This window comes from Barbus barbus (genome assembly GCF_936440315.1).
Source record: "Barbus barbus genome assembly, chromosome: 40".
In the NCBI taxonomy this organism is placed as follows: Eukaryota; Metazoa; Chordata; class Actinopteri; order Cypriniformes; family Cyprinidae; genus Barbus; species Barbus barbus.
In genome coordinates this window covers 25,174,230-25,202,164 of record NC_136718.1, presented here as the reverse complement: position 1 = coordinate 25,202,164, position 27,935 = coordinate 25,174,230, and the positions used below count along the sequence as shown (strand labels likewise).

General features: G+C 35.4%; 1 protein-coding gene and 1 pseudogene across 2 annotated transcripts in view; one reads left to right on the top strand and one right to left on the bottom strand.

Moving 5' to 3' along the window:
• LOC306859403 (E3 ubiquitin-protein ligase TRIM7-like) overlaps positions 1 to 27,935 on the top strand; it is a 39,196-nt pseudogene that overhangs the window by 6,073 nt on the left and 5,188 nt on the right. The window lies entirely within an intron of this gene.
• On the bottom strand, positions 273 to 13,973 carry LOC306860026 (protein-glutamine gamma-glutamyltransferase K-like; the record flags this gene model as incomplete). Its single annotated transcript, XM_079401545.1, has 13 exons — positions 273 to 714; positions 865 to 1,001; positions 1,935 to 2,095; positions 2,718 to 3,002; positions 4,286 to 4,439; positions 4,561 to 4,753; positions 5,696 to 5,834; positions 7,500 to 7,677; positions 9,969 to 10,070; positions 11,078 to 11,196; positions 12,381 to 12,629; positions 13,460 to 13,651; positions 13,865 to 13,973. The coding sequence occupies 13 exons, from the start codon at positions 13,971 to 13,973 to the stop codon at positions 570 to 572; spliced, it is 2,163 nt and encodes a 720-aa protein (XP_079257671.1). The 3' UTR covers positions 273 to 569.

The following is a 27,935-nucleotide window of genomic DNA, read 5'->3' as shown; positions in this document are numbered from 1 at the left end:
AGTCAACATAAAATACTACATTTCCAGAGAATTGTTTTGTAAAGAAATTATTGAACACATTTTCTTTCCCATCTCCAGCTGTTAACGTGGAATTACATGTAAAATGGTGTGATTCTTGATTCTTCTTTATATAACAGCATCTGAATGAAGTCAATATTGCTTGTGAATTAAATAAAAAATTTACTTGTCCATTATTATGCAAATACACATTAGAGAATGACTTCAGTTCATGACCATCTGCTTACATAAACATTAGTTCAGAGAGACAAAATATGAACAAGGAGGATCTTTATTTTTACATCAGTTTCATATAAATTAGTGTATTTAAGTTAACATTTTCATAAGTAAACAGAGAGCATTACATTTACATTTATTCATTTAGCTGACGCTTTTATCCAAAGCGACTTACAATTGCTATATATGTCAGAGGTCGCACACCTCTGGAGCAACTAGGGGTTAAGTGTTGTATTGGTGTCTCACAGTGGATTCGAACCCGGGTCTCTCACACCAAAGGCATGTGTCTTATCCACTGCGCCATCACCACCATTAGAAGGCTTTACACTGATTTTTTACTCTGGTTTCACCACAATATCAGCAAATCCATGCACTTGAGTGAGCAGACGGCAGTCCATCGATGCCAGGAGCTTCTGAGAGCCGGAGACGGTAGGAACAAACTTCTCCATCAGTGTAACAGTCTCAAGCTTCTCCACATCACTGACAGAAAGAACCAGAATATAACGTTACAAGAAGCTTTTTACTCTTCAAACACAGTTTATCATATTTAATGTAGTACGTTACATCTGTTTTTAACCATAAACACATCACGGCTGAAATGAAAATGCTGTTAAACACTGAAAGTCTTACCCATGTTCGATCTTTCTAACGCTCTGCATTCCCAGTCCCTCTATACGGAACAAAACATTCTTCAATACTTGTGACAGCGGGTTCTGGAACGTGATCTTGACGGTCAACTCTTTACCCACCACAGCTTCCTCTAGAGGCTGAAACAGTACAAACACGATCAATGGATGCAGAATGAAATGAGAATAAGATTTGAGCTAAAATTGAGGAAATTAATTTAAATGTAGTGTGTTCCTCACACAAACAATCATGTGACTTTAGAAGACATGGACTATAGTGCACAAGTCATATATACTGCTGTTATAATTAGTGCTGTCAATCGATTAAAAAATAATTAACTAAATCGCACATTTTTTTCTGAAATTAATTATGAATAATCACGATTAATCCCACCTAACATTATTTTTTTTTAAATGTACTTTTATATTACAATAACTTCACATTCAATCTTCAAATTAATGTATAAACAACAAAGACAGTATTTTTTAATATTTGTTTAATTGCATCTGGAGGTGAGTATCACTGATACCAATACTTCTGACATCTCTAGGAAATTGCTCTTTTTTCCTAATATTTAACCATTGACTATAGTCAGTTAACACCACAGTATACTTAAGAGCTATCAATCTGAACCTTTAATAGACTTTAAAAAATAACAACTAATTTACAGTAACTGAACGTAATACAATCTTCTCATAAACCCAGTATAATAAATGTCATATTTACCTGTTCCCTTCAGCAGTTAGGTAATAAACAGAAATTGAATGCTATCAACACTAAATTCTAAATTAAATATAGATGAATCCTTAAAGCTACAAATGTTATTGATTTTCTCTTTTTCTTTTGTTCTTGGATTAACAGACATCACAGCAGCTGGGTTATTAAGTTATTTGGCTGCTATTACTTTAAGAGCTGCCGCTGCTGAACGTGGCGTGGATCTGACATGCATGCTCGTAGTTTTATTTGCGCTTTAATATGAAATGATACAGGCAAATTGCCTACGTTAATGTGCTAATTTTGACAACACTAGTTATGGTACATCACAAATCAAGACTAGTGACTCATTGACGTACTGTGAGTATGAGGTCAGGTGTTCGCAGTCTGAAGTTGAACTGTGTGGCTAGAATCTGTTTGGTCTGATTGATCCGACCAGTGACCGTGAGCATCAGAGCACCCTGGTCCACCAGATGGTTCATGTACTCGTTATACTGCAGAGTCCAAGGAATAGTCTTGGCTGAAGGGAGACAAAGGAGCATGACATTAATGACAATGATAAAACAATTATAATGAGAACAATTTGTCATTTTGCGGAGTACTCCACCCTGGGTTTCCTCCTCTTTGCTTTCTGCCCATAAGAGTGACCAATTTGTCACATTACATTTTCAGAATAAGAAACACCATGTTTGTACAGATTTTGAATATTGAATATTGAATATGAATATTTGAATATTTCATCGTCCCCACACTCACATACATTTTTAATTAGTAAATACATATCAGGTCAGTCAGATTGTGAATGGATTCATGAACAGGATCTAATTGAAAATTCCATTAAAAATAGGGCTGCAAAATGATTAATCATGATTAATTCCATTCAAAATAAAAATGTATGTTTACATACTATATGTGTCACAAATTCGGTCTGTGGCCTTCATCTGATTGCATCAGAGGTCACCCTTTCATTATATTGACTCTCACACTACACAGACTGTTTCACGTTACCCCGGACTACATTACTGTAAGCAGGTCTCATCAAGTGATTTTTGACAAACGCAGCTACAGATTCAGACATTATGAGGCACAATAAACAGACAAAGGTCTCTGCTGGGACTGTTTAATAGTCAAACTCCACTCACTCTCTTGCGGTTTGAGGTCAATAGGAATCCGGTCCTTCTTCACAGTGTCTTTCAGCACTCCAGTGTAGTACATGACCATCACCTCATACAGCAGACTGGCCGTGCGTTGTTTTGAGCTTGTGTTCTTCAGGACAATGGAGAGTTTGGCGTCTCCACCGATACGAGGTCCTGCCCCATCCATGACGATCTCAATACTCACGTCGTTGTCGGTGGGCGACGGATAAAAAGTCGGCTTGGAGCCGAAACGACTGGCTGTTTCCACAGCTATGCGCTCCTCCTCTGAACCTGAAGAAAAATGCAGAAGAACAGACTGAATGAGTCATTTATGCTGGAACTGCTCTGATTGATTCAAACCCTAACTCATGACTTCGATAACTGATTTAAAGCTATTTACTAGCAAAAACAGTTTAAAAGACCTATTAATTTTCAAATTTAGACACTGGTTCTAATGAAAAGCACGTAGTAATGGGTGACCAGAAATTTTCTAAACTCTGAATCAGTTAAACCATTGCATTGCAAAGTGGTTCAGTTTCGAAGCATCCAATCGGATCGCATATCATTTGATTCAGATTGTAACTTTGGAGCATGGATTCTGAATAATTTAGATCGGAACATTGGAGTGGGTTTGTACATTTTTTGATTCAGATCGGGACAACGTGATCACAAATAATTTTGCTCAAGACTTTGTAGCACTTATCATGAATCATTTGATTCAGACTGGGACTTAGGATTGTGTATCACAAATCTTTTTATTTGCATCAAAATGGAGTGGGTTCACGAATCATTTGATTTAGATTGGAACTTAGGAGTGGGTTTGCAAATCATTTTACAAATTGAAAGATTCGTGATACGTCCCAAACTTAAATGATGGTTCACGAGTCATTATTAAGATCTGGACTTCGGAACGCATATCGTAAATCATTTGATTTAGATCGGAATTTCAGAGATGGTTGGCAAATCTTTTAATTCAGATCGGGACTTTGGAGCACGTATCGTGAATCTAATCATATTTTTTTTTTTTATTAAACAACGCATTAACAATTTTAAAAAAAATTACACTAAAGCAGACTTAATTTGACCCTATGAAACAAAATTCAAACAATACAAACAATACATATCTTCCATTTTAACACAACTTATAGCGCTTAATAAACATAAATGAACATTGGAATGATGAAAGATACAATGTAATACAGCTTGTGAATATGTCACTTAATTTATCTCAGGAAAGATATCCAGTGTTTACAGTTAGTTATAAAACACTAGAGACAAGCATATTTACTGTTATTTATAGGTGTATGTTTGAATAAATTTATCATGAAGACAATTAAGTGTTTATGAAACTATCTTATGTGAAGTGTCCTTTCAGAAATGTCAGTTGTATTTAAGAGTAATAATTATAGCAGAAAATAAATAGCAGTTGAATATAATAGTTGGGATTCATTTTAACCTCTAATATTATAGCAATATCAGCAGATGTTATATGATGCCTATGATGTCTATGATGCCTTGAAATGATGTCAAGGAAGGCAGCTCTAGGTTTTGGACCAGATGCATTTGTTTTGTACCTTCTGGGTATTTGTAGAGGTGTGTGATGTCCATGCGGGCGTCAGATCCTACAGCTTTAGTACTGATGCGCTGACCGATGGTGCTCTTCTCCACATTAACCTGACTTAAACTTCCATCAGGTTTCTTCTGCCAGTAGATTCTGTCACTGTTCACCTAAGACGCACAGTGAAACCAATTCAGCCATTCAGTAGATGTTTTGACTCCAAATTAAAAATGCAAAGAAATGTCATCAGACACAAATGAGGGTGAAAAGAAGTTTGTATGAAGCACGCACTTCAGCAAAGACGAAAGGAGTGTCGAATTTCAGGTCGACTTTTCCGTTGCGGACGGCGGAGACGGGGGTGGGACCACAGCGGTGTGAACCCTGGCTGAGCTCCTGAGGGGTCGCGTCCACCACCTGCCACCCACCGTTACCTGGTGGAAGATCTGGACGGGTCATCCAGGATTCGTTCCACACGTGGAAGTTCCTACAGAGCAACAGAGCCAACATGAGTGTATTGTTAGTCACCAATTTACAAAAATACACCTAAACAAGCATTGACTAAAACAGGGACTGAAACTCTTTTTAACAATTAGAAATGAGACACTTTACCTTCAGAAAATCATGACCATCAACCTCAAACTAAACACTATCAGAGCATTTTTTCAACACTGATTTGTGTGATTTTGTGTTGTTAAATTATTTATTAACAACAGTCACTCACACAAACATTAAACACATTAATGAAATGTACAAAACATATTATAATTAAATATTTAAGAAAATAACTGATGCATTTCTATATTCCATGAAATTCCAAGAAATAACGTATTTTTTTATCTATTTCATGCTAGGTTAAGTTTTTGTTAAACATTAGTTTATTAAACATATTTATTAGTTCCCCCCAAAACAATTCTACCTCTAATACATTAAAAACAGGAAAGTGACACTAAAGTGTTATATACGGTGTTATTTTAATGTCATAAATATATTCTAGTTTTTGTTAATATTTTACATTTATTTTGTTGTTTTTGTCATTTTTTTATTCGTTTTTTAAACATGTCTATAAAGTTTTGTTTAATTTTTAGTTGAGTTTTATTGTTCATTATTTACTCATTTATTTTAGTGCTTTAAATTTAAATTAGAAATGTTGCCTTGGCAACTAAATGAAATAAAACAAGCTTAGGTTATTTCGTTAGCCTTTGTTTTGTTTCAAGTGGTTTTAGTTTTAGTTAACATTAATAACTGCCATATTAATGTAAAGTGTGAGTAATGATTGCTGTATTTGAGAACTGTTGCTAATGAAAATTTAATTTAAAATCTCCCAAGTATACATTTCACTGATCAGAGAGACCAAGTATAACATGAATCTGACACTGATGACATTAATGACAGTAAAAGGAACTTAAGGTGATGGTTGTTATCATACCATACAGAATCACTGGTCTCTTCTTTAATGAGCTCCAGTTTCTCATCAAGATAAACGTCTGTGGTCAAGGAAAGGTCCGTGTCGTGAGCGGAGCTGAAGTTGGTCACACAACGGGTGGGAATACCAAGACATCTCAACACTGAGAGAGAAATGGAAAGAACATTACAAAAAACAATTATACACTCTGAACTGTAAGTAGTGCAAAACTTGTAAACAGTGATGCAGTTGCCCTGAACGTCAACAGCTTTGCCAAGATTTGTTAGGGCAAGACACTCATGACTTTGAGCTATTTTGCTACCATAACTTCTCTTCTTTCAGACTAGAAAACATCTAAAATACACTTTTAAGTGTTTATTGTATTGCACTTTATCTATTTGTTTTTGTATATTTCAATTACAATATATATCTTATAAAGTTTTTTCTCCATTTCAGCAGCACTTACAAACACCAAACTTAGCAAACATAATCCTCTCTAATTTATGAAGGTTTTTACTGAGGGGTTTGTTCATATTTCATTCTCATGATATTATTAATGCACTTTGTCCATTTATGGCTGTAGATTTCAATTATAATACATATCTTATAAAGTTTTTTCTCCATTTCAGCAGCACTTACAAACACCAAACTTAGCAAACATAATCCTCTCTAATTTATGAAGGTTTTTACTGAGGGGTTTGTTCATATTTCATTCTCCTGATATTATTAATGCACTTTGTCCATTTATGGCTGTAGATTTCAATTATAATACATATCTTATAAAGTTTTTTCTCCATTTCAGCAGCACTTACAAACACCAAATTTAGCAAACATAATCCTCTCTAATTTATGAAGGTTTCTACTGAGGGGTTTGTTCATATTTCATTCTCCTGATATTATTAATGCACTTTGTCCATTTATGGCTGTAGATTTCAATTATAATACATATCTTATAAAGTTTTTTTTCCATTTCAGCAGCACTTACAAACACCAAACTTAGCAAACATAATCCTCTCTAATTTATGAAGGTTTCTACTGAGGGGTTTGTTCATATTTCCTTCTCCTGATATTATTAATGCACTTTGTCTATTTACGGCTGTAGATTTCAATTATAATACATATCTTTAAAAGTTTTTCTCTATTTCTCTATAGTTTGTTCATACTGCATATCATTCATACTGATTTATGTAACATTTTATTCCTAAAAACATGGTAAACTTTTTGATATCTTTCACTGTTACTTTCATACTTTTTGCCAAATTTCATAGATATTTTTTGTGAAAACAGAATCTTCTTTCAGACAAGTGGGAAGAAAACTTCTAAAATACACTTTTAAGTGTTTATTGTATTACACTTTATCTATTTGATTTTGTAGATTTCAATTACAAAACATATCTTTAAAGGGTTTTTTCTCCACTTTGGCAGCACTTACAAACACCAAACTTAGCAAACATAATCCTCTCTATATTCTGAAGGTTTTTACTGAGGGGTTTGTTCATATATCATTCTCCTGATATTATTAATGCACTTTATCTATTTGCAGCTGTTGATCTCAATTATAATACTATATAATACTATAATAGTAATGCTACTTTAAATATTTTTTTCTCCACTTTAGCAGCACGTACATACAATAAACAGCAGTTTTATTCCTCTCTATATTCTGAAGGATTTTACTGAAGGGTTTGTTCATATATAATTTACACTGATTTATATTTATATGTATAAATATATATTTATATTTCATTCCTAAAATATAGTGATTTTTCTGGCTGTTGACAGTGTTTTCTGATTTATCGAGTGACAAAAAGAGAAATCCAAAATGTACCAGATGTGGTGACTCCTGCATAGACCCAGCACTGGCCGAATTTGACAGGCTTCCCTAAGCTTTTGTGATACTGTCTCAGGATGTCACCGCTCCCGCTCCAGGCAGTGGGACTCGTCCCGCCTTCGAAGCTGTCTGACCAATTACCCATCAGCACACCACAGTCATCATTGGAGTTCACCTGTCACAGAAGAACAGAAAAGCTTTTCAAAAACAGGTGCTTTTCAGCTCTTGAATCATGCATTTATTTTTATGTTCCTCACAGGTCCTTCATCTTAAAATGTCAGAAAAGATGTGAGAACAGGAAATGATGACATCAAATCAGTATCAATTTCTAATGATTATGCAATGAATGTATTGTATGAAGACTGAACTGCTGCTTGTAGACATTGTTTAAGGATACATAGTTCTTTTATATAAAAAATAGTAAATAAAAAAAAAATTATACTTAATGACAAATTTCATAGGTATTTTTATGAAAACAGAATAAAGCAGATTTCTGTAACTGTAGCTTATAAAAAGTTTCTTTAAAATGTTCTTTAGTGCTGTATTTAATTTACATTATTGTTCAAAAGTTTGGGGTCAGTAAATTTATTAAAAATATATTAATACTGTTATATGTGACCCTGGACCACAAAACCAGCCATATGGGTCGATTTTTCAAAATTGAGATTTATGTATCATCTGAACGCTGAATAAATAAGCTTTCCATTGATGTATGATTGTAAGCTTTCCGTTGATGTATGTAATGATAGGACAATATTTGTCTGAGATACAACTATTTGAAAATCTGGAATATGATGGTGAAAAAAAACAATCAAAATACTGAGAAAATCGCATTTAAAGTTGTCCAAATTAAGTTCTCAGCAATGCATATTACTAATCAAAAATTAAGTTTTGACATATTTATAGTAGGAAATTTAAATACTATCTTCATGGAACATGATCTTAATATCCTAACGATTTATGGCATAAATAAAATAAAAACAATAATTTTGAGCCATACAATGTATTGTTGGCTATTGCTACAAATATACCTGTGCTACTCATGACTGCGTTTGTGCTCCAGGGTAACATAGCAAGGATGCATTAAATGGAACAAAAATGACAAAAACATGACATTTATAATGTTACAGCGGATTTCTATTTCAAATAAATGCTGTTCTTTTTAGCTTTCTATTGATCAAAGAATCCCAAAAAATTAAATGTTTTACCGTTTCCACAAAGATATGAACTGATTTCAACATTGATAATAATGAGAAAAAGCAGCAAATCAATATATTAGAATGATTTTTGAAGGATCATGTGACACTAAAGACTGGATTAATGATGCTGAAAATTCAGCTTTGATCACAGGAATAAATCACATAGAAAACAGTTATTTTAATATTTCACAGTATTGCTGTTTTTACTGTATTTTTGATCAAATAAATGCAGCCTCGGAGAAAAGAAAAGATATTAAAAATATTAAAAAACAGACTACAAACTTTTAAACAGTAGTCTATATTTATAATATCATTATTATACTTCTATCACTTAACATAACTGTTATTTCACTGTGTTTATGAAGTAGATTGATTATTTAAAGGGGTCATGTGATGCTATTTTAAAGATCATTATTTTGTGTATTTGGTATGTTAGAATATGTTGACATGCTTTAATGTTCAAAAAACATTATGTTTCAAATACTGTACATTATTGTAGGTCTTCTATGCCCCGCCTCTCTCAAACGCGTAATTTTCTACAAAGCCCCGCCTTCCAACAAGTCCAGTCTGCTCTGATTGGCCAACTGACCCAGTGCATTGTGATTGGCCGAACACCACAAGCACACGTTGGAAATGTAACGCCCCTTTCCTTAATCACGAGCTTCAGCTTTCAAGTTAGTTTTACCATCAGTTCAAGCTCAAAAGGGGAACAGAGTCGCATGAAAAGACACAGTTATGATACTCGTATGTATTTGCACACAAGCCGCAGTTAAGACGATTTCTGACGGGCTGTACACTCCACTGTGATGTGACCCTGTTCCCCTCACACACACACACTTTAGGGATCTCATCTATGCATGAACAGATTGTAACACTCCAAAGAGAAAGGAAAACTTGAAATCACATCATATGACATATGTACGACATTTATAACAAATCTTTAAAAAGTCAGATAGTGAGACTGCAAAGGTAAAATGTGACGTTGTGACCTTTTTGCAGTTCTATATCCATTAATGCAGAAGTCTGTAGAATTAAAGGACATATCTCTACACTAATGATGCTTGAAACTGTGCCAGATGAGACAGAGGAGAATGTGTGTTTCGATGAAAGCTTCTGTAAACAAAACAGCACTGGCTCTGGTGTTTAACATTCACCGTCTTGAAAAAGATAGATTCCTATGAACCTAAAACTACCACATGCTGTCGACTGTAATTCATATTCATGATTTCTTATGAATCTATGTCGATGTCATGTGAATGTGACTCACCAGAGCAGAAACCATTCTGGACACGATCACTGGATCCCTCCATTCGGTCACCTGACCCTTCTCCAGCAGAAGCAGACACGCTTCCAGGATGTCCTGTTCAAACTGATAAAAATAATGAAAGAAAAATAAATAAATGAATAATGGGATTGAAAATAAATATAATAATGGAAGTAATAATATAATCAGAAATAATCATACAATCTGATTGAAATTGATAAAAAAAAAGCATAAAAATAACAACAACAATAATAAATATGGGAATAACAACAATCATAATAGCAATAATAATAATAATGATAATAATAAATTAATAATCAAATTAAAGATAATAGTAGAATCTGTTCAAACTAAAACTATTGTATAATAACAATAATAATAATAGAAATCACAAATAATCATTGAATCTGATTAAAATGTATTTAAAAAACATAACAATAACAGCAAAATAATAATAGACATAACAACAAACATAATAGCAATAATAATAATAAAAAAATTATAGATAAAATAATTTGTTCAAACTGATAAAACAATTCAAAATAAAAAAATAAAATAAAATAATAATAATAATAATAATAGCAACAACAAAAATTATATTAATAGTGGAAATAATAACAAAAACAGAACTGTATATAGTAATAGAATGGATAAGACAATTGCAAATTATAAATAGCAATTGAAATAATAATAATAACTATAATTATTATTATAATAATCATAAATCCACGAAGAAAAAACACAGGAGAAATGTAGGAGTAAACATAGCACACATAATTATAAAGAAAATAACTGTCAGACAACAGAACAAAACAGGGAGTATATATAATGGGTCAATTAATAAGACACACCTGCAACTAATGTGTAACCGAGCAAACTAATGACAAGATCAGAAACTAGAGAGACAAGAACTAAACAGGGCAGGAGAACATGGAACACAACAAAACACAGCAAAAAGTCCATAACCGTGACAGTAGAATTATAGATTATAATAGAATCTGCTCAAACTGATAAAACTATTGCATAATAATTTAAATTCAAATAAATAAGAAATTAATTAAATAATTAATTAAATAAATTTCACTCCCTACAATAGAATTGAGTTTCCTCACCTGGGCAAAATTCCATGTTCTGCCTCCAATTTGCTGCTCGGTTCCGTAGTAAATTCTGCCCATGCTATTCAGAACATACTCCTTCCTTTCCGCTTCATTATCCAGATACACGGGATCATCTGAGGAGAGACAGATCCATGTGGTGTTACTTCATTAATGTACACTACTAGTCAAAGGTTTTTGGACAGTAAGATTTTTTAAATGTTTTTTAAAGAACTCTCTTCTGCTTACCAAGCCTGCATTTATTTGATCCAAAATACAGCAAAAGCAGTAAAAATTTGAAATATTTTTACTATTTAAAATGACAGTTTTCTATTTTAATATATTTTAAAATGTAATTTATTCATGTGATCAAATGAAAATTTTCAGCCTGATTCTTCAGAAATCATAATATGCTGATTTGCTGTTTTAAAAACACATGTTGTTGTTATTATCAATATTTAAAACAGTAGAGTAAATTTTTTTCCGGATTCTTTGGTGATTGTTTTTGGGGTGGGGGGGTGAAATTATAGAAAGTCATAGTTTTATGTAGCAAGGATGCTTTAAATTGACATTTATAATGTTACAAAATATTTATATTTCAGATAAATGCTGTTATTCTGAACTTCATATTCATCAAAGTAACCTGAAAAAAAAAAACTACTCTGTTTTCAACATCATAATATTAATAAATGTTTAAGCAGCAAATCAGAATATTAGAATGATTTTTGAAGGATCGTGTGACTGGAGCAATGTGTCACGGTGCACACACGAGGAGGACACAGGAACACGCAGACGAGGATAGAACTTCAAATAATAACTTTTACTGGAGACATCAGGGCAGGGCAGGGCAGGGCAGGGCAGGACAGGGCAGGGCAGGGCAGGACAGGGCAGGGCAGGGCAGACATCATACACCGGGGAGTAACGAGTAGACCAAACGAAATCTAACTAAACACACAGGACTAATATACAAGGGATAATCATAGATAACGAGACGAACACGGCTGGACAAGAATTAACTAATGATAACATTTAACAAGGACAGGAAACAAACCAAATATGGACACACAAGGCGGGAACACATGACACACACGACAGAGGACTGACACAATGATGCTGAAAATTCCGCTTTGAAATCACATGAATAAATTTTAAAATGTATTACAATAGAATGCAAATTTTTGCTGTACTTTGGATCAAATAAATGCAGGCTTGAGCAGAAGAGACTTCTTTAAAAACATTAGAAATCTTACGGTTCAAAAACTTTTGACTGGTAGTGTAAATGAGGGGAAACGAGTGTGCTTGTCTTTTGTTGACTCCATACCTTCACACCAGGGGTTGAAGAGCATGTAGATGTCGTTTGGGGTGCAGGGGAACAACAGTCTGCCCCTTGGTGAGAAAGACTCGACGGTCACCCTGTAGCGGCCGATGGAGGCGGTGGGAAGAGTGTTGACCGCCAGCCGCACGCGTTTGTCCTTCTGCTCCACGATCTTCATCTCCCAGCGGCCATCTTCCAGGACATCCACTAACGGGACAGAGATGCGAACCCCAGGATTACTGGTGAAGATGGGATCTGTGTCAAAAACACAAAGACATAGAAATGTTAAATGAACAGCGTTTTAATGATTTAGTTTAATCAAATCATTTGTCAGTGGCTCAGCTGGAGATCCATTAATAAATGAGACTCAAGGAGCAGCTGGATTAGATGGATTAGGTTACATAATAACTAGTCCTGGCCCAAACCCAACTACTTCATGACTCACATCCATCACGAATGAAAAGATTAATCTGTCAGTCCTTCTCTTCTGAATAAAGAGCAAGATAATTGAACTACCCATCAGAATGTCTGGGCATCTTTCTGTCTTTGTCATATTTTATTTTATTCCAGTTTCCAATTCAAATTATTCAAGTTTTTAAAATGTTTTTATTTTATATATATATATATATATACACACACAATACCTCTATAATACCCCTGATTTTGTGTAATCTTGTGATGCTGATTTCATTCTGGTTTCAATTCTGCTCTTCTGTGAGTTTAATGGTGATTTTGATTCTAGGTCTAAGAAAAATGTTGCTCAACACGTCCCTAGATCTAATAATGCAAATAAACACGCTGTCAGATGTGTGTCTGGTGGGAATGAGAAGGAAGTACAGCAGTAATCATGAAAAATATTCACTAAACAAACTCAAAACAAACAGCAAGAGGGAATCCAGACAAGTCCAGACTTGAGACTGTCATGTGCAGAGATGGTTGACTTTGAAAGTGTCAAATGAAAAGATAGAAAGATAGTCACGGATCACTTTAAAGGTGAAATGAGTCATTTCTGAGCACCTTGTGAGATTAAATAGAACAAAAAAATGACTGTTGTCAAACAGGTTTTGTGAATGCGGCTCTCTCACCTAACTTCAGCTGCAGCTGCAGCTTGTCTGATTTGGGGTTGAAGGGTCTGGAGAACTCGATCCACATCTGGAAGGTCTGTCCTCTGCGGACGATCAGCTTTTCGCTGAAGTAAGTGTCTGTATGATGCTCGAGACGGTTCTGCCCATCCTTGGATTTTAGGAGGTCGACCGAACGGACCATCAGAAGCTTGTCTGAGAAAGAGAGAGAAAACGTACAGATATAAAGACCTAAGATCATCCAACTTAGAGCATCAAATCTTAGTGTTTTCCAGCAATAGTGGATCCAAATAAAATGCAGTTTTATACATTTTCACAATGAGGTTTTGTTTATTTATGCATCTTTTAAAGATTAAAAAAAGCTTTCTAAATTTCTAAAAAAAATTTCAAGCAACTGAGCCTTCTCACCTGAAGCAGCTGATGTCCCAGCTGTTGCAGATGCAGACGGGGTCGTAGGCACAGCTGCAGGGGTGCTGGCACTGGGACCTCCATTGGTGTTGGGGTTAGAGCTAGACATTTCTACAAGCAGCCTGAAATATATAAAGGGAAAATACATAAACATGTCAAATGCTTAAAATAAATAAATTCATTTCTAATAAATAAATAAAAAATCATATAATATGAATAAATATTTTATAAAATTTAAAGAAATAAATCTATAAATTCTAATACATATATTATAAACAACTTTCAATAAACTAATTAAGTTATAACACATACATTTATAAAAAGTCAAATTAATTCAAATATAAATAACTATACAATTAAATTTATAAATAAAATTATAATACATAAATAAATGTATTCAATTATTTATTTAAATTTATTATACTTCTATTTAATATTAAATAAAATATTAATAAATCTAATTCAAAATAAATAGCTAAATAAATATAAGTAAATACGATCTAATATATAAATGAAGATAATAAATAATATATTTAAAATGATAAATTTTATAATTCAGCTTATAAATAAAAAATTATATACAGTAAAAAAAAAATAGGATTAGTTGCTTTGGATTGAAGCATCTACTAAATGAATAAATGTAAACGTAAAATATATTCATCAGTTATATAAATTCCACACCTTTGTATTTAATTCCAGGTTTACGTTAGATTTGATCTTGACTCATAAAATACTTCACATACACTAGCAGTGAACATTTGGACCGAATTTACATTTGTCACAACAACAATCTTTTGACCCAACTGCTTCTGCTAACACACCTTTTAAAGGGGTCATATGATGCAATTTCATGTTTTGCTTTCTCTTTGGAGTGTTACAAGCTGTTTGTGCATATATAAGATCCCTAAAGTTGCAAAGACTAATGTCTCAAAACCAAAGAGATATTCTTTATAAAAGTTAAGACTTGTCCACGTCCTCCCATGCCTACGTCACTGTGTGGGAAGATTTGCATAACACCACCCAAATGTATACGCAGTGAAAGAAGGGGTGATTTTTATTCTCGCTGTAGTATTGTTGCTGCCGCCGGCGCCATGTCATGGAGACGCTGTGTTTCGTTGTGAAAGCGAAAATACTTTGTTTGGGCTTCCAAAAGAGGACACAACTAGAAATCAGTGGTTAAGTTGTATTTACAACACTGTTCCAGAACAGTTCAACCAAATATTAGAGTGTGTGCAGCGCATTTTACGGAGGACTATTTCCTGAACCTGGGAGTAGCCTACAATGTGAACACTATGAATGGCTGTGAACACTATAAAGTGGGGTAATTCCAACATGGCAAGGACAGTCTGGTGCTTCTGACTCACAGCCAATGACTCTGACTCACAATGAACTGGATAGCTGGCCGATCAGAGCACACCTCGCTTCTCAGAACGATGAACTTTGTAAAAATCAGAGCATAGAGGAGCAACAGTAATGTACAGTATGTGCAAAATAATGTGTTTTTTGAACCTCGAACCGCATAAACACATTGCATTACACCAAATACACAACATAATGTTATCATATAATAATGAGTAACAATAATCATATGATCCCTTTAAGTTTAATTTTATGGACAAATGTCAATTGTGCCTACATTGTGAATTTCTTTACAATGCTTTATTTTAGTTGAGTCATATGAAGAAGTGTCATTTACTACTGTTTCCAGAATGCACCTCATGAAGTTTCTTAATGAGTCTTCATGACTTTACTATTATTCTAAGAAATGGAAAATGGTCATAATAAAGAATCAATGAATGCTAGTATTCAAACCATATATCATAACAACATTCTTCTCTCTTTGAGCTGATTTTAGAACACATTGTTTTCATTTGTCACGCATCTCCTAGCAACAAGCCATGTGTTTCTGCGTGAGTGTGAGTTCTAAAAGTCATGTAATGTATTCCAGCCTTTAATTGTACAATTATAAAATCATTATCAAGACTTTCTAGCTTCTTTGACACTCATCACCTCCCACACTGAATGTGAAGTCATTAACATAGTTCTTGCACAAAAGACTGCCAACAAAGGCACCTCTTGCGCTCACACCTGAATAAAGCACATGACATCACCCAGCTGCTGTAACTGACACTTCATCATGTCTAAACCGATGAAAGATCAACAATCTGCTCTCACATCAGACATAGTGTTATTAATGAGCGAAAAACTGTTCTACAATAACTTTCATTATTAAATAAGCAATAAATAGGTCTCCAATTCATGCATATTTAAATATGCATGCTCATATTAAAATATAAGAATCAAAGTTTATTGACATTTCTAATTATTTATAGCTCAACTAATTGAAATCCATTTTATATTATTTATGTTAAAAAGAATGTTGTCAAGGCTTTAAATTACCTAAACATAAAAAAACTTACAGTTTTACTACAATTTATATTCTGAAGGTTTTTACTGAGGGGTTTGTTCATATATCGTTCACCTGATTGTATTATTACATAAATATTCTATTTGCATCTGTAGATTTAAATTATAATGCTATCTTTAAATTTTTTTCCCCACCACTTCAGCAGCATTTACATACACCAAGTTTTACAGTTTTATTCCTGTCTACATTCTGAACATTTTTATAGAGAGATTTGTTCATATATCATTCGCCTGGTTTTATACACTGGTTTATTAATAAAACCATATAGTGAAAATTTGTTTTATTTTCTGATTTATGGAGGGATAAAAGGATTCAAAGTCCCCTCTATAAAGACCTTTGACTCTAATATATCAACAAAATGAAACACATTTTTGAACCTGGCTTTATCCAAGATTTATTTCCTGGAAATCTATGCAAGTTAGTGCATATTTAATTAGATAATGCATTATTTGCATACTTAAACAGAAAACTTGTAATACACAAAAAAATAAAAGTTTGCAATTCTTAAAGTAATCAGTCAGCTGGGGAAATATTGTATTAGCATTAAGTATTAGTATAAGTTTTAGTTAAATTCACCTGTAACGTTTTGCTTTAAAGTTTAATGCAATAATGGTGCTGTTTATGTTTTCAGTATATGCATATATGAATAAACATGACCTGTTGATCAATTATGCGTAATGTTTATTATGAATTAATAAAGAAAATGTGTTATAAAGTTTTTTATAATGCAGTATTTGTAATGAAGTCTTACCTGTGAGTTTGAGGCGTCTGGCGTGTGAAGTTCAGGTGATCTAACAGACCGGCTCGTGTTCGCGCCGATGAATTCAAAGAATGATTGGCACTGAAGCACCTGTTCACGGCTCTTATTTACCCAAGTGTTACCACTCCTTCACTACAGAGGAGGCGACAGATTGATGAACAACAATCATGGCATTCACAATCAAGAAAAGGTGGAAATAAAGTATATTTCTTCCTTCTCTTATTAAACTGGAAATATTCCAGGATGTACACATCATAGTGAATCACAGGCCATCAGAACCGGCTCAAAATATATTAATCACAAGCCAAAAGCCATTTCTGCAGCTTGAAAGCAATTAAAAGAAGTTCAACAAGAATAAGCCTTAAAATGGATTAATGCCATAATAATAATAATAATAATTACAAGTTCATAATAAAGATTACATATTATATATTATATATGTATTATTTGTTTGTTTATTGTTTTTATTAGTAGTAGTACTTGAGCAGAGTAAAATGCTTTTTGTTTTTTATTTCTTTGCGTGCGGAAGAAAATTCAAAGGCGCTATTTAAGACATGGTTGTCAGAACTTTCCTCTTATCTTTTATGTGAAAAGACTCAGATACAGTATCTATTGATAAATCTGAAGATTCTTGGAGATCATCTATGTTTTGCTTTGCTTTATTCATTCATTTTTTACTTTTTTTATCTATGTTTTGAATACCTCTGGAAATACAGCTGGATTTGTAAACTTTTTAGAGATTTCCTAACTATTATTCAAATTCAGTGACAATTATATTATTTTAAATTTAATCGTCTTCTTTTGTTATTTTCACCTTAAAAAAGCCCTGTGTAATTATTTCATTTTTGATTTATCGGTCTCATCTTGCCCATACTGTTACATTGGTCTTGCTTTGTGATTGTACTGTTTATTTGTCTATAAATCTGAAAATATTACAATAAATATAATATTCAAAAAAAAAATTATATAATGTTTTTATTAATACCAATTATTGTTGTTTTGTCATTTGTTCTCAAATGTTTATATTTACAATCTATTTCAAGGTGAAGTACATTATTTCTGCTCTACTGTTTTCCACAAACAAAACTAAAAAGAAAGAGGTGTGTCCCATTTCACATACTTCTGCAGTTCCCATTCAGTCGGTCACTCCGAGTCACGTCGGATGACCGACGAAATTGGGATCTCGCCAGAGAGACCAATCCACTTCGAGTGTAACTAAACGAGCCAATGGACATTGGTATGCGGTAATTCGCATCCAGCTGCCGCTAATCACAGCATGAGTATAAGAGGCAGCAGGTGCACTGCTTTGCTTTGGAGCCGAGCGGTAGTGGTGAAGCTACTGCTCTTCCCTTCAAAGAGAGTGTTCTTTGTTTTCTTCAAAAGGAGACGGGCAACCCAGAGATGGAGGAGACTGCTCGTCTGGAGATGGTGACCGCAACACTCCCTCCTCCGTAGGAGGGCCGGGTGGAGAATCTTTTGTTTCATTCTGTTTTTGTTCCAGCAGTACCCAAAACTTCAATAAAAGAGTGGTTTCCTCAGTCTCTGGATCTTAAGAGGAGGAGAGTTGCGAGCCGGGCATCACGGTTTCGCTTCCCTCCTCCTCTCTCACCAGCGAGCAGCAGTGGGTTGCCCAAGAGCACCCCTCCTGCCCACTTGTGGAGCCAGGTAAGGGCGGTAGCACTCGAGTCCCCGCTTCAAGTCGTCACACGCAGAGCTGTCACAAGCCTCAAGCCGGGTTCCTGTGTTTCCTCCCACACGAGCATGAATCAGGTGAGTGTTACAATGCACACCCAGACCCCGCCCCTTGCTGTCACAGGCCCTGGGCCGAGTCCCTGTGTTCCACCTCACTGCCCCACCGCGGCTACGCCTGTGGTCCCGTTGGTCCCGCGGGCACAGTCTCTTGGAGCCTAGCTAGTGCTCCCAAGTCCGTCTCGGTGGCTCCTGCAGACGATCAGACTCGGCTACGCAATTCAGTTCGCCCGGCATCCCCCGAAGTTCAGGGGCATCCGGTTCACTTCAGTCAAGGCCGTCGATGCCCCTGTCTTGTGTGCGGAGATCGCAGTCCTACTGGCGAAGGACGCAATAGAGCCGGTCCCTCCAGCCGATATGAGGTCGGGGTTTTACAGCCCTTACTTCATTGTGCCCAAGAAAAGCGGTGGTTACGACCGATCTTGGATCTGTGAGTTTTGAACCGTGCACTTCACAAGCTGCCGTTCAAGATGTTGATGCAGAAACGCATTTTCAGGTGCGTCCGTCCCCTAGATTGGTTCACAGCGATCGACCTGAAGGGCACGTACTTTCATGTCTCGATCCTCCCGCGACACAGGCCATTCCTGAGATTCGCGTTCGAGGCTCGGGCGAATCAGTACAAGGTCCTGCCCTTCTGTCCCTGTCGCCTCGCCTCTTCACCAAAGTCGTGGAGGCGGCCCTTGTTCCCCTGAGAGAATGGGGTGTGCGCATCCTCAACTACTTCGACGACTGGCTCATACTTGTCTCGAGAGCAGTTGTGTGTGCACAGGGACCTGGTGCTCAGGCACCTCAGCCAGTTGGGCCTTCGGGTCAACTGGGAAAAGAGCAAGCTCGTGCCAATGCAGAGGATCTCTTTTCTCGGCATGAAGTTGGATTCGGTCAACCAGACAGCACGCCTCACCCAGGAACGTGCTCAGTCGGTGATGAATTGCCTCAAGACTTTATCAGGCAGGACGGCGGTCCCACTGAAACTATTTCAGAGGCTTCTGGGGCATATGGCTGCAGCTGCCGCGATAGTTCCGCTCTGTCTGCTTCATATGAGACCGCTTCAGCAGTGGCTCTATGGCTGAATCCCGAGGTGGGTGTGGAAACGCGGTACTCACTGGGTTCAGATTATACTGGCCTGCTGCAAAACCTTCAAAACCTTGTTCCTTCGGGCAAGAGTGCCCCTGAGCAGGTATCCAGGCATGCTGTGGTATTCATGGATGCCTCGGCCACCGGCTCCCAACACGTTCGCTAGGTTTTATAGCCTACGCGTCGAACTGGTTTCCTCCTGTGTTCTCACCTCAAACGGGTAGTGGCACTGAGAGGCCCTGAGAGGCCCGGCTCAGAGTCGGCTTGTGGCGTCCTTACGCCTAATTCTCCTTAAGCAGGCAAAGTTCCTTAAGCAGGCAAACCCTGTCGAGTCCTCCAGCACTCCGGAGTCTGGACGTGGCGGAACGTCCGACGCCAGGCCTTTCAGCCAATGACTTCTTGAAATCTGGTGTGAGGCTAATGCCCATATGAGAGACCCTACCGGGTTCCCATATGTGTATTCCACGGGATGCTTAATAGAGCCATGTTTCCCCTGGCAGGGCACGTTCTGCCATCTCTAATTATGCAGCCCAAGCCATCTCAGAGACTTCCATGTGCAATAGGGCCCTATGGGGTTACTTCACATGTCTAAATGTCACTTAACCCCCTCTGGGAGGAGGTGACTCCGCAGTGTGCCTCTCCCAAGCGGAAGGGCACGCTTCCCAGTGTTATCCAAGTCCTACTGTTTGGGTTGCTCAAGGAACAACAGTAGTTGACCTTCTCTGTGTAGAGCACGGCCCTATCGTCTGCCTTATAGTAAGGATCAGGAGGCCTACACAGGGCCCTGGAAGGGGCAGTTCCTGTGGTGCTTTTGTAGGGATCCCAATTTCTTCGGTCATCCGACGTGCCTCGGAGTGACCGACTGAATGGGAACATCTCGGTTACGTATGTAACCCTCATTCCCTGATGGAGGGAACGGAGACATCACGTCCCGTCGCCACAGTTACTGTACCACCGCTCAGCTGCCGGGTCACCGGCTCGGCTCCTCAGCGAAAGCATGAATTAATGCAGTGCACCTGCTGCCTCTTATACTCACGGTGTGATCAGCGGCAGCTGGATGTGAATTACCGCATTCCAATGTCCATTGGCTCGTTTAGTTACACTCGAGGTGGATTGGTCTCTCTGGCGAGATCCCAATTTCGTCGGTCATCCGACGTGATGTCTCCATCACATACGTAACCGAGACATTTTCTTTACTTTTTTGTAGTATAAAATGGTGTGCATATTAACAAATATACTTATATTGTGCATATCTAAACTTTTGAACCTTGAAATCCAGATAACAAACACATACACCCATGCACACATATGGACATATTAATATTCATTAAACATGCTTCCATAAAGCCCTCGGATGTTTTACATAAGGTGACACAGAAGAAGAGAAACCTGTCTGACACATTTCATCGAAAGGGTGCAAGAGTGGGTGGAGGAAGGAGATTAGGATGGAGAAACTGAACTGAGGCGTGTGTCCTCTCCTTTTCTGAAGCATGCAATTATTATCATCGGTCTGGTATGATAAGAGCCCAGTGTTTGTGTACGGGAGGATCAGTCTGGCTTACGCTGTCAGATTCATAATAGTTATGAAGACATTTATCAAACGATGCACTAATGTTATTAGTATATGAACTTAAACTGTACAAAGCAGGTCTGCATATGAAAATATTAGCATATTATTCCTTCTTTTTAATGGCAGCAGATCAGAAATACACGCTTGAATTGATTGCTGTTAGAAAAGAGCAGATGTAGAATAAGATTAAAGGGTTAAACTAATTTAACCTGGGCTCTAATTAATTGGTTACTTTTAAATATATATATATATATATATATATATATATAAATATATATTTATTTATTTATAAATATGTAACTCTTAGAGACCTCAGTTTGATTCATAAAGAAAAGTGCTTTATAAATGTATAAATATCTAAAAGCAATAAAATTGTGAATGAAAGTGTCTGCTAGATTAATAAATGTAAATGAATTTTATTAGCTGTATTATTTATTATTATTACTATTCTAATAATTGTAAAAATTGAAGAAAAAACCCTATAACACATAAACAATCAAATAAATCAGGAAAAAACAGGGCATCAAGAAAAGGGATTTATAAATGAAATGGCTAAAAGCAATAGAACTGCTAAACGTGTCTGCTAAATGAAAAGTATTATCATTATAATAGACTCAAAATGATTCTAAATTAATTTCTAATAAATGTTACTAACAAAATAAAAGAAACAAAAAAATACTATTCCTTATTACAATTTTACAATTTACAAAGTTACAATTTTTTTAATGAGAATGAAGCTTGATTGTCTGCTAAAACATGAGTTTAGGAGTTTTGTGGCAGAATAACAGAACAGAACATACTTTGCAAGAATATTATTATTAATTTTTGAACAATAACTAATACAATCTTAAGTCATGTGAAGGAATATAAGACACACTGACACTGATTCAACTGATGAAAAGCTGCTGAAAAGAGGGGAAATATTTGGGTTATAATCTGAAGTGTTCTGATTATGACTCTCAAATTAAACTAATCCTGTTCATGTCTGGTGATTAAAATGTAAATAATGATTTTTAATATCCTAAGAAGATGAAGAGCCATATTTAACTGTGTAATGATAATTATATGGCAATGAGTCATGGCTCATGAGTCATTAAAGGAAGTTTGGAAATTAAAAATGATTAAATTAAACTTCCCTGAATTTGCAATTACACTGAACTTCAGAAACATATCATGCAATTAAAAATGTGTTTTACTTGCTGACTCATTAATATGTTTGCTTTTCTAAAATGCTCTGTTGACCATCATAATAACACATCAAATGTGAGATCACATGACGATTCTATCCAATAATGAGAGTGACCATGCTCAATAAACACTATCATTTATTAATGTCAACCATCAAACGCACTTCTAAGGCTTTGTTTCAGTAACGATTTGTATGGAACCAGTGAACAAAAATCTGTTCACATGACGTTATGACGAGGTTATTCCTGAATGTAACGTTCAAAACATCAAATTTTAAAATGTTTTGGTTATTCAGACTTTAAGCGAACATTCCATTTTGCAAACTATTTACAGTTAGCTTTTTTTTTTCAATCTGTGCTGCTACTTATGTGTAAAAAAATAAATAAATAAAATCAAACCTGATAACCATTTCAATTGAGAAATGACAGGGTTTGTTGCACAATACTGTATAGATGTCAGTAAATTCTTCAATTCCAGTGTTGAGTAAAACCTCAAAAAATAATTAGATAAGGTGTGGTATCACAGATAAGGTGTGGTATTACTATTTCCTCCATCATCATCATATTCCTGCTGTCAAATTGTGTCATCATGTATGACAGCTGCTGAAATTCTGGAATAATGCTGGTACAAAAGAGCTGGATTGTCAGATATCAGACACGCACCCACGACACAACGACTGTTTCAGACAGAAAAACAAAATTATGTTGCTTTAAAAGACAAGACAACCCCAGAAAGAGATAAATAAATAAAAAATATTGACTCGTGTTTCTAAAATAAATTAATGTATACTAAATTAATTAATTAATTAATTAACAGAGATAGATAGATAGATAGATAGATAGATAGATAGATAGATAGATAGATAGATAGATAGATAGATAGATAGATAGATAGATAGATAGATAGATAGATAGATAGATAGATAGAGCTTAGTTTCACTTTTACTATTTTAACTATTTATCTTAACCAGTATTTGTGTTTTTGCTCCTTCATTCATGCTAACATCAAACTGAAAATACCACAAGACAAATGCACTTTTGCATTTCAGATTAATTTATATATATTTTTAAGGATGTTACACCTTTTGACTGGAAAACAAGAGGAAGCTACAGATGGAGCCTGTGATTTTCTGCTTTGGGAAATATTACTTCGTCTTTTTTTTTTTACATTTTATCAGCTCTTGCTTTCCCTGGGAATCGAACCCATGACCTTGGCGTTGCTAGCGCCATGGTCTACTATTTGAGCTACAGGAAAGCCCTCTTCACACTGCTGACCCACGACTGCACTGCCAAGTTCAGCTCCAACCACATCATCAAGTTTGCTGATGACACAACAGTGGTAGGTCTCATCAGCAACAATGATGAAACGCACTACAGAGATGAAGTGGCACAGCTGGCTGAATGGTGTGGCACTAACAATCTGTCCCTCAGTGTGGAGAAGACAAAGGAGGTTGTGATGGACTTCAGGAGAAACTCCGTTGACCACCCCCCACTGACCATCGACAGCTCGACTGTGGAGAGAGTCAGCAGCACTAAATTCCCGGGGGTGCACATCACCTGAGGATCTCACCTGGACCACCAACACCATGTCACTCTCCAAAAAGGCACAACAGCGCCTACACTTTCTCTGTCGGCTGAAAAGAGCAAGTCTAGTGCAGCAACAATACTACAGCGAGAATAAAAATCACCCCTTCTTTCACTGAGTATACATTTGGGTGGTGTTATGCAAATCTTCCCACACAGTGATGTAGACATGTGGGGGTGTGTTTGAATAAGCCGTTTTAGGAGGCCGTGGACAAATCTAAACTTTTATAAAGAATATCTCTTTGGGTTTGAGACTTTAGTCTTTGCAACTTTAGGGATCTTATATATGCATCAACAGCTTGTAACACTCCAAAGAGAAAGCAAAACATGAAATTGCATCATATGACCCCTTTAAAAGGTGTGTTAGCAGAAGCAGTTGGGTCAAAAGATTGTTGTTGTGACAAATGTAAATTCGGTCATGTTTGTCCAAATGCTCACTGCTAGTGTATGTGAAGTATTTTTAATGAGTCATTATAGGAAGTTTGGAAATTAAAAACTATTAAATCAAACTTCCCTGAATTTGCAATTACACTTCATCTGAACGTCAGAAACATGTCATGCAATTAAACATTTGTTTTACTTGCTGACTCTCCCAACCTGCTTGATCTAGTAAAATTAATATCTGTTTGCTTTTCTAAAATGCACTGATCAAACATGAGGTCACATGACGACTTTTTAGTCAATAATGGGTTTATACAGTAATGAGAGTGACTATGCTCTAAACACTTTCATTTATTAAGGCCAACCATCAAAAGCCTTTTTAACGTTTTGTTTTACTGTTTTGTATGGAACCAGAGAACAGAAATCTGTTTTAAGAAAGTTTTGCTTGCGTTGCCATGACCTTATGACAGTTATTTTTCTGGAATGCTCAAAATTAAAAAATTTAAGGGAACATTCCATTTTCCAAACATTATCAAAAAAAAATTATTTTATGTTCTAAACAAAGTATAATGTTTGTTGTTATGGTTGTTGTTTTTTTAAGTTATTCAAACGTTCAACTAAAACTTTTAAAAATATATTCCATGAATGATGTACAGATCATGTTTTTGTGCTTACATTTTAAAAACACTACTAAAGACCAGAGAACTGAACAAATGTTCTGTTAACATTACTGGAAGAACGTTTATTCATAACTTGGAGGGAATCTTGCCAGAACATTCCCTGTTAAAGCTGGGAATCATGTTTCTGCCATGGTATAAAAAATAAATGACTTTTTAAAATCACAAAATTTTGACTTTATTTATTGCAATTACAACTATTTTCTCAGAATTGTGAAATAATGATTTTTTTTTTTTTTTATTTAGACAGACCTTTTCATTTATGTAGGCGACATTTAAAAGACATTAACAGGAAAAAAAGTCAGAATTGCAAAATATAAACCTAAGAATTCAAAGAAAAAATAGTTGTGAGATGTAATTACAAAATGTAAACTCAGAAATGGAAATAAACTCATAACCATGAGAAATAGTTATAAACTTGCAGTTTTTTTTCTCAAAATGACTGAAAAAATATTGAATTTCAAAATGTTATACTCAGAATTCCAAGAAAAACCTCTTATCTTTGTGAGAAATTATAATTGTGAGAAATTAACCCAGACGAAAAAAATGAAAAAAGGTTATTGTATTTTTAAATGCTATGCTGAAACCCAAAATTTAACTTAGAACCGTAAGCACAAAATGTTACCCAAAAAAGTAAAATATTGACCTCTTTTCAGATTTTTGTTTATGAATTTTTAATAAACATTTGAAAAATGCATAAATTAATATAGAAAATGTTGATTTTAACAGGTTTTCTTTGGCCAAATTTAGCAATGCTTGGGGTTGTATTTAACCCAGCATTTTTTAGAGTGTGGGAACTTTATTGTCATGAAATTATATAATGGGATATAATTTTGTCAATTTTGTGTGCTATCTGGTTCCCGGTATCAGAGAGGACCATGCATGGTCGCTCAAAGCACATATAGTACATCGCGTTAGCACTACATATGGTTTAATATATGGGCTAAATCTAGAAATATAATAGGCTATAGAAATATGTGACCCTGGAGCACAAAAGCAGTCTTAAGTTGCTGGGGTATATTTGTAGCAATAGCCAAAAATACATTGTATGGCTCAAAATTATAGATTTTTCTTTTATGCCAAAAATCATTAGGATATTAAGTAGCTCATGTTCCATGAAGATATTTTGTAAATTTCTTACCGTAAATATATCAAAACTTCATTTTTGATTAGTAATATGCATTACTAAGAACTTCATTTGAACAACTTTAAAGGCGATTTTCTCAATATTTAGATTTTTTTGCACCCTCAGATTCCAGATTTTCAAATAGTTGTATCTCGAGCAAATATTGTCCGATCATAACAACACCATACATCAAAGGAAAGATTATTTATTTCAGATTTCAGATGATGTATAAATATCAATTTCGAAAAATTGACACTTAAGACTGGTTTTGTGGTCCATGGTCACATATATAAAGTTATAATCTCCAGATACAGGCAGGCCCAGTTCCTGAATCAAATCACTGAGGGTGCTTCTGAAATCAGTGAGGGAGCTCTAGCCTTAATATACATTTTGATATAGGCTATTTTTGCCTGATGGTGGCATCTTATTTACATCATGTTACACTTTGTTTGTTATAATTAAAGACTCCCAATGTTGGGAAACATTTCAAACATTAATTAACATGAAAACAGCATGATGCCCAAAGTCTTCCAGGTTTGAAATATTTTTGTAAAGATCTCCAGAATCAACAGTTACTGAAAATCACTACATATGATGAAGACATAGTGTTTCACAGCTATATTTGGAAACTTGCATTATTATTTGTTTCATACATAATCTACTTGCGTGAGAGATGCTTTTTCCCCCAAATTCAGAAGCATGGATCTCAAAATTATTTACATGACCATTCAATATTATAAATATAATCAAAGCTAAATAGTATGAAACAGTAGAATTTTTAAAGAGGAAAATTTTTAAGAGAAAAAATAAAAATTAGGGAGATGATGATTTACTGCCACTGTGTGAAAAATATGTAATGGAAAAAGTAACTAATCTGATTACAGTGCCTTGTGAAAGTATCCATACCCCTTCTTTTTTTCCACATTGTGTTATGTTGCTACTATATGTTGAATTGCTTTTTTTCCACATCAGTCTACACTGCATTCACCATAATGGCAAAGCAAAAAACTGGTTTTTAACATCTTTGCAAATTTATAAAAAAAAATAATAATAATTCCATTACACAAGTATTCATACCCCTATCTGGGGAAGAGTTCAGAAAAACACTCTGCTGTATTGAAGGTTCACAGAAGGATGTAGTCTCTATTATCTATAATGGAAGAAGTCTGAAACAACCAGGACTCTTCCTAGAGCTGGGCTCCTGGCCAAATTGAGTAATTGATGGAGAAGGGCCTTGTCTAGACTGGTGATCAAGAAGCTGATGGTCACTCTAGTTGAGCTCCATGATCATATATGCAGATGGGAGAAACCTACAGAAGGATAAACATCACTGCAACACTCCACTGATCTGGGCTTTATGGCGGTGTGGTCAAACTCTATCCTCTCTTCAGTGAAGACACATGAAAACACACTTGGCATTTGCAGAAAAGCACCTAAAGGACCCTCAGACTCTGAGAAACAAGATTATCTGGTCTGATGAACCTCAATTCCAAGCATCGTGTTTGAAGGAAACTAGCTCTGCTAATCACCTGCAG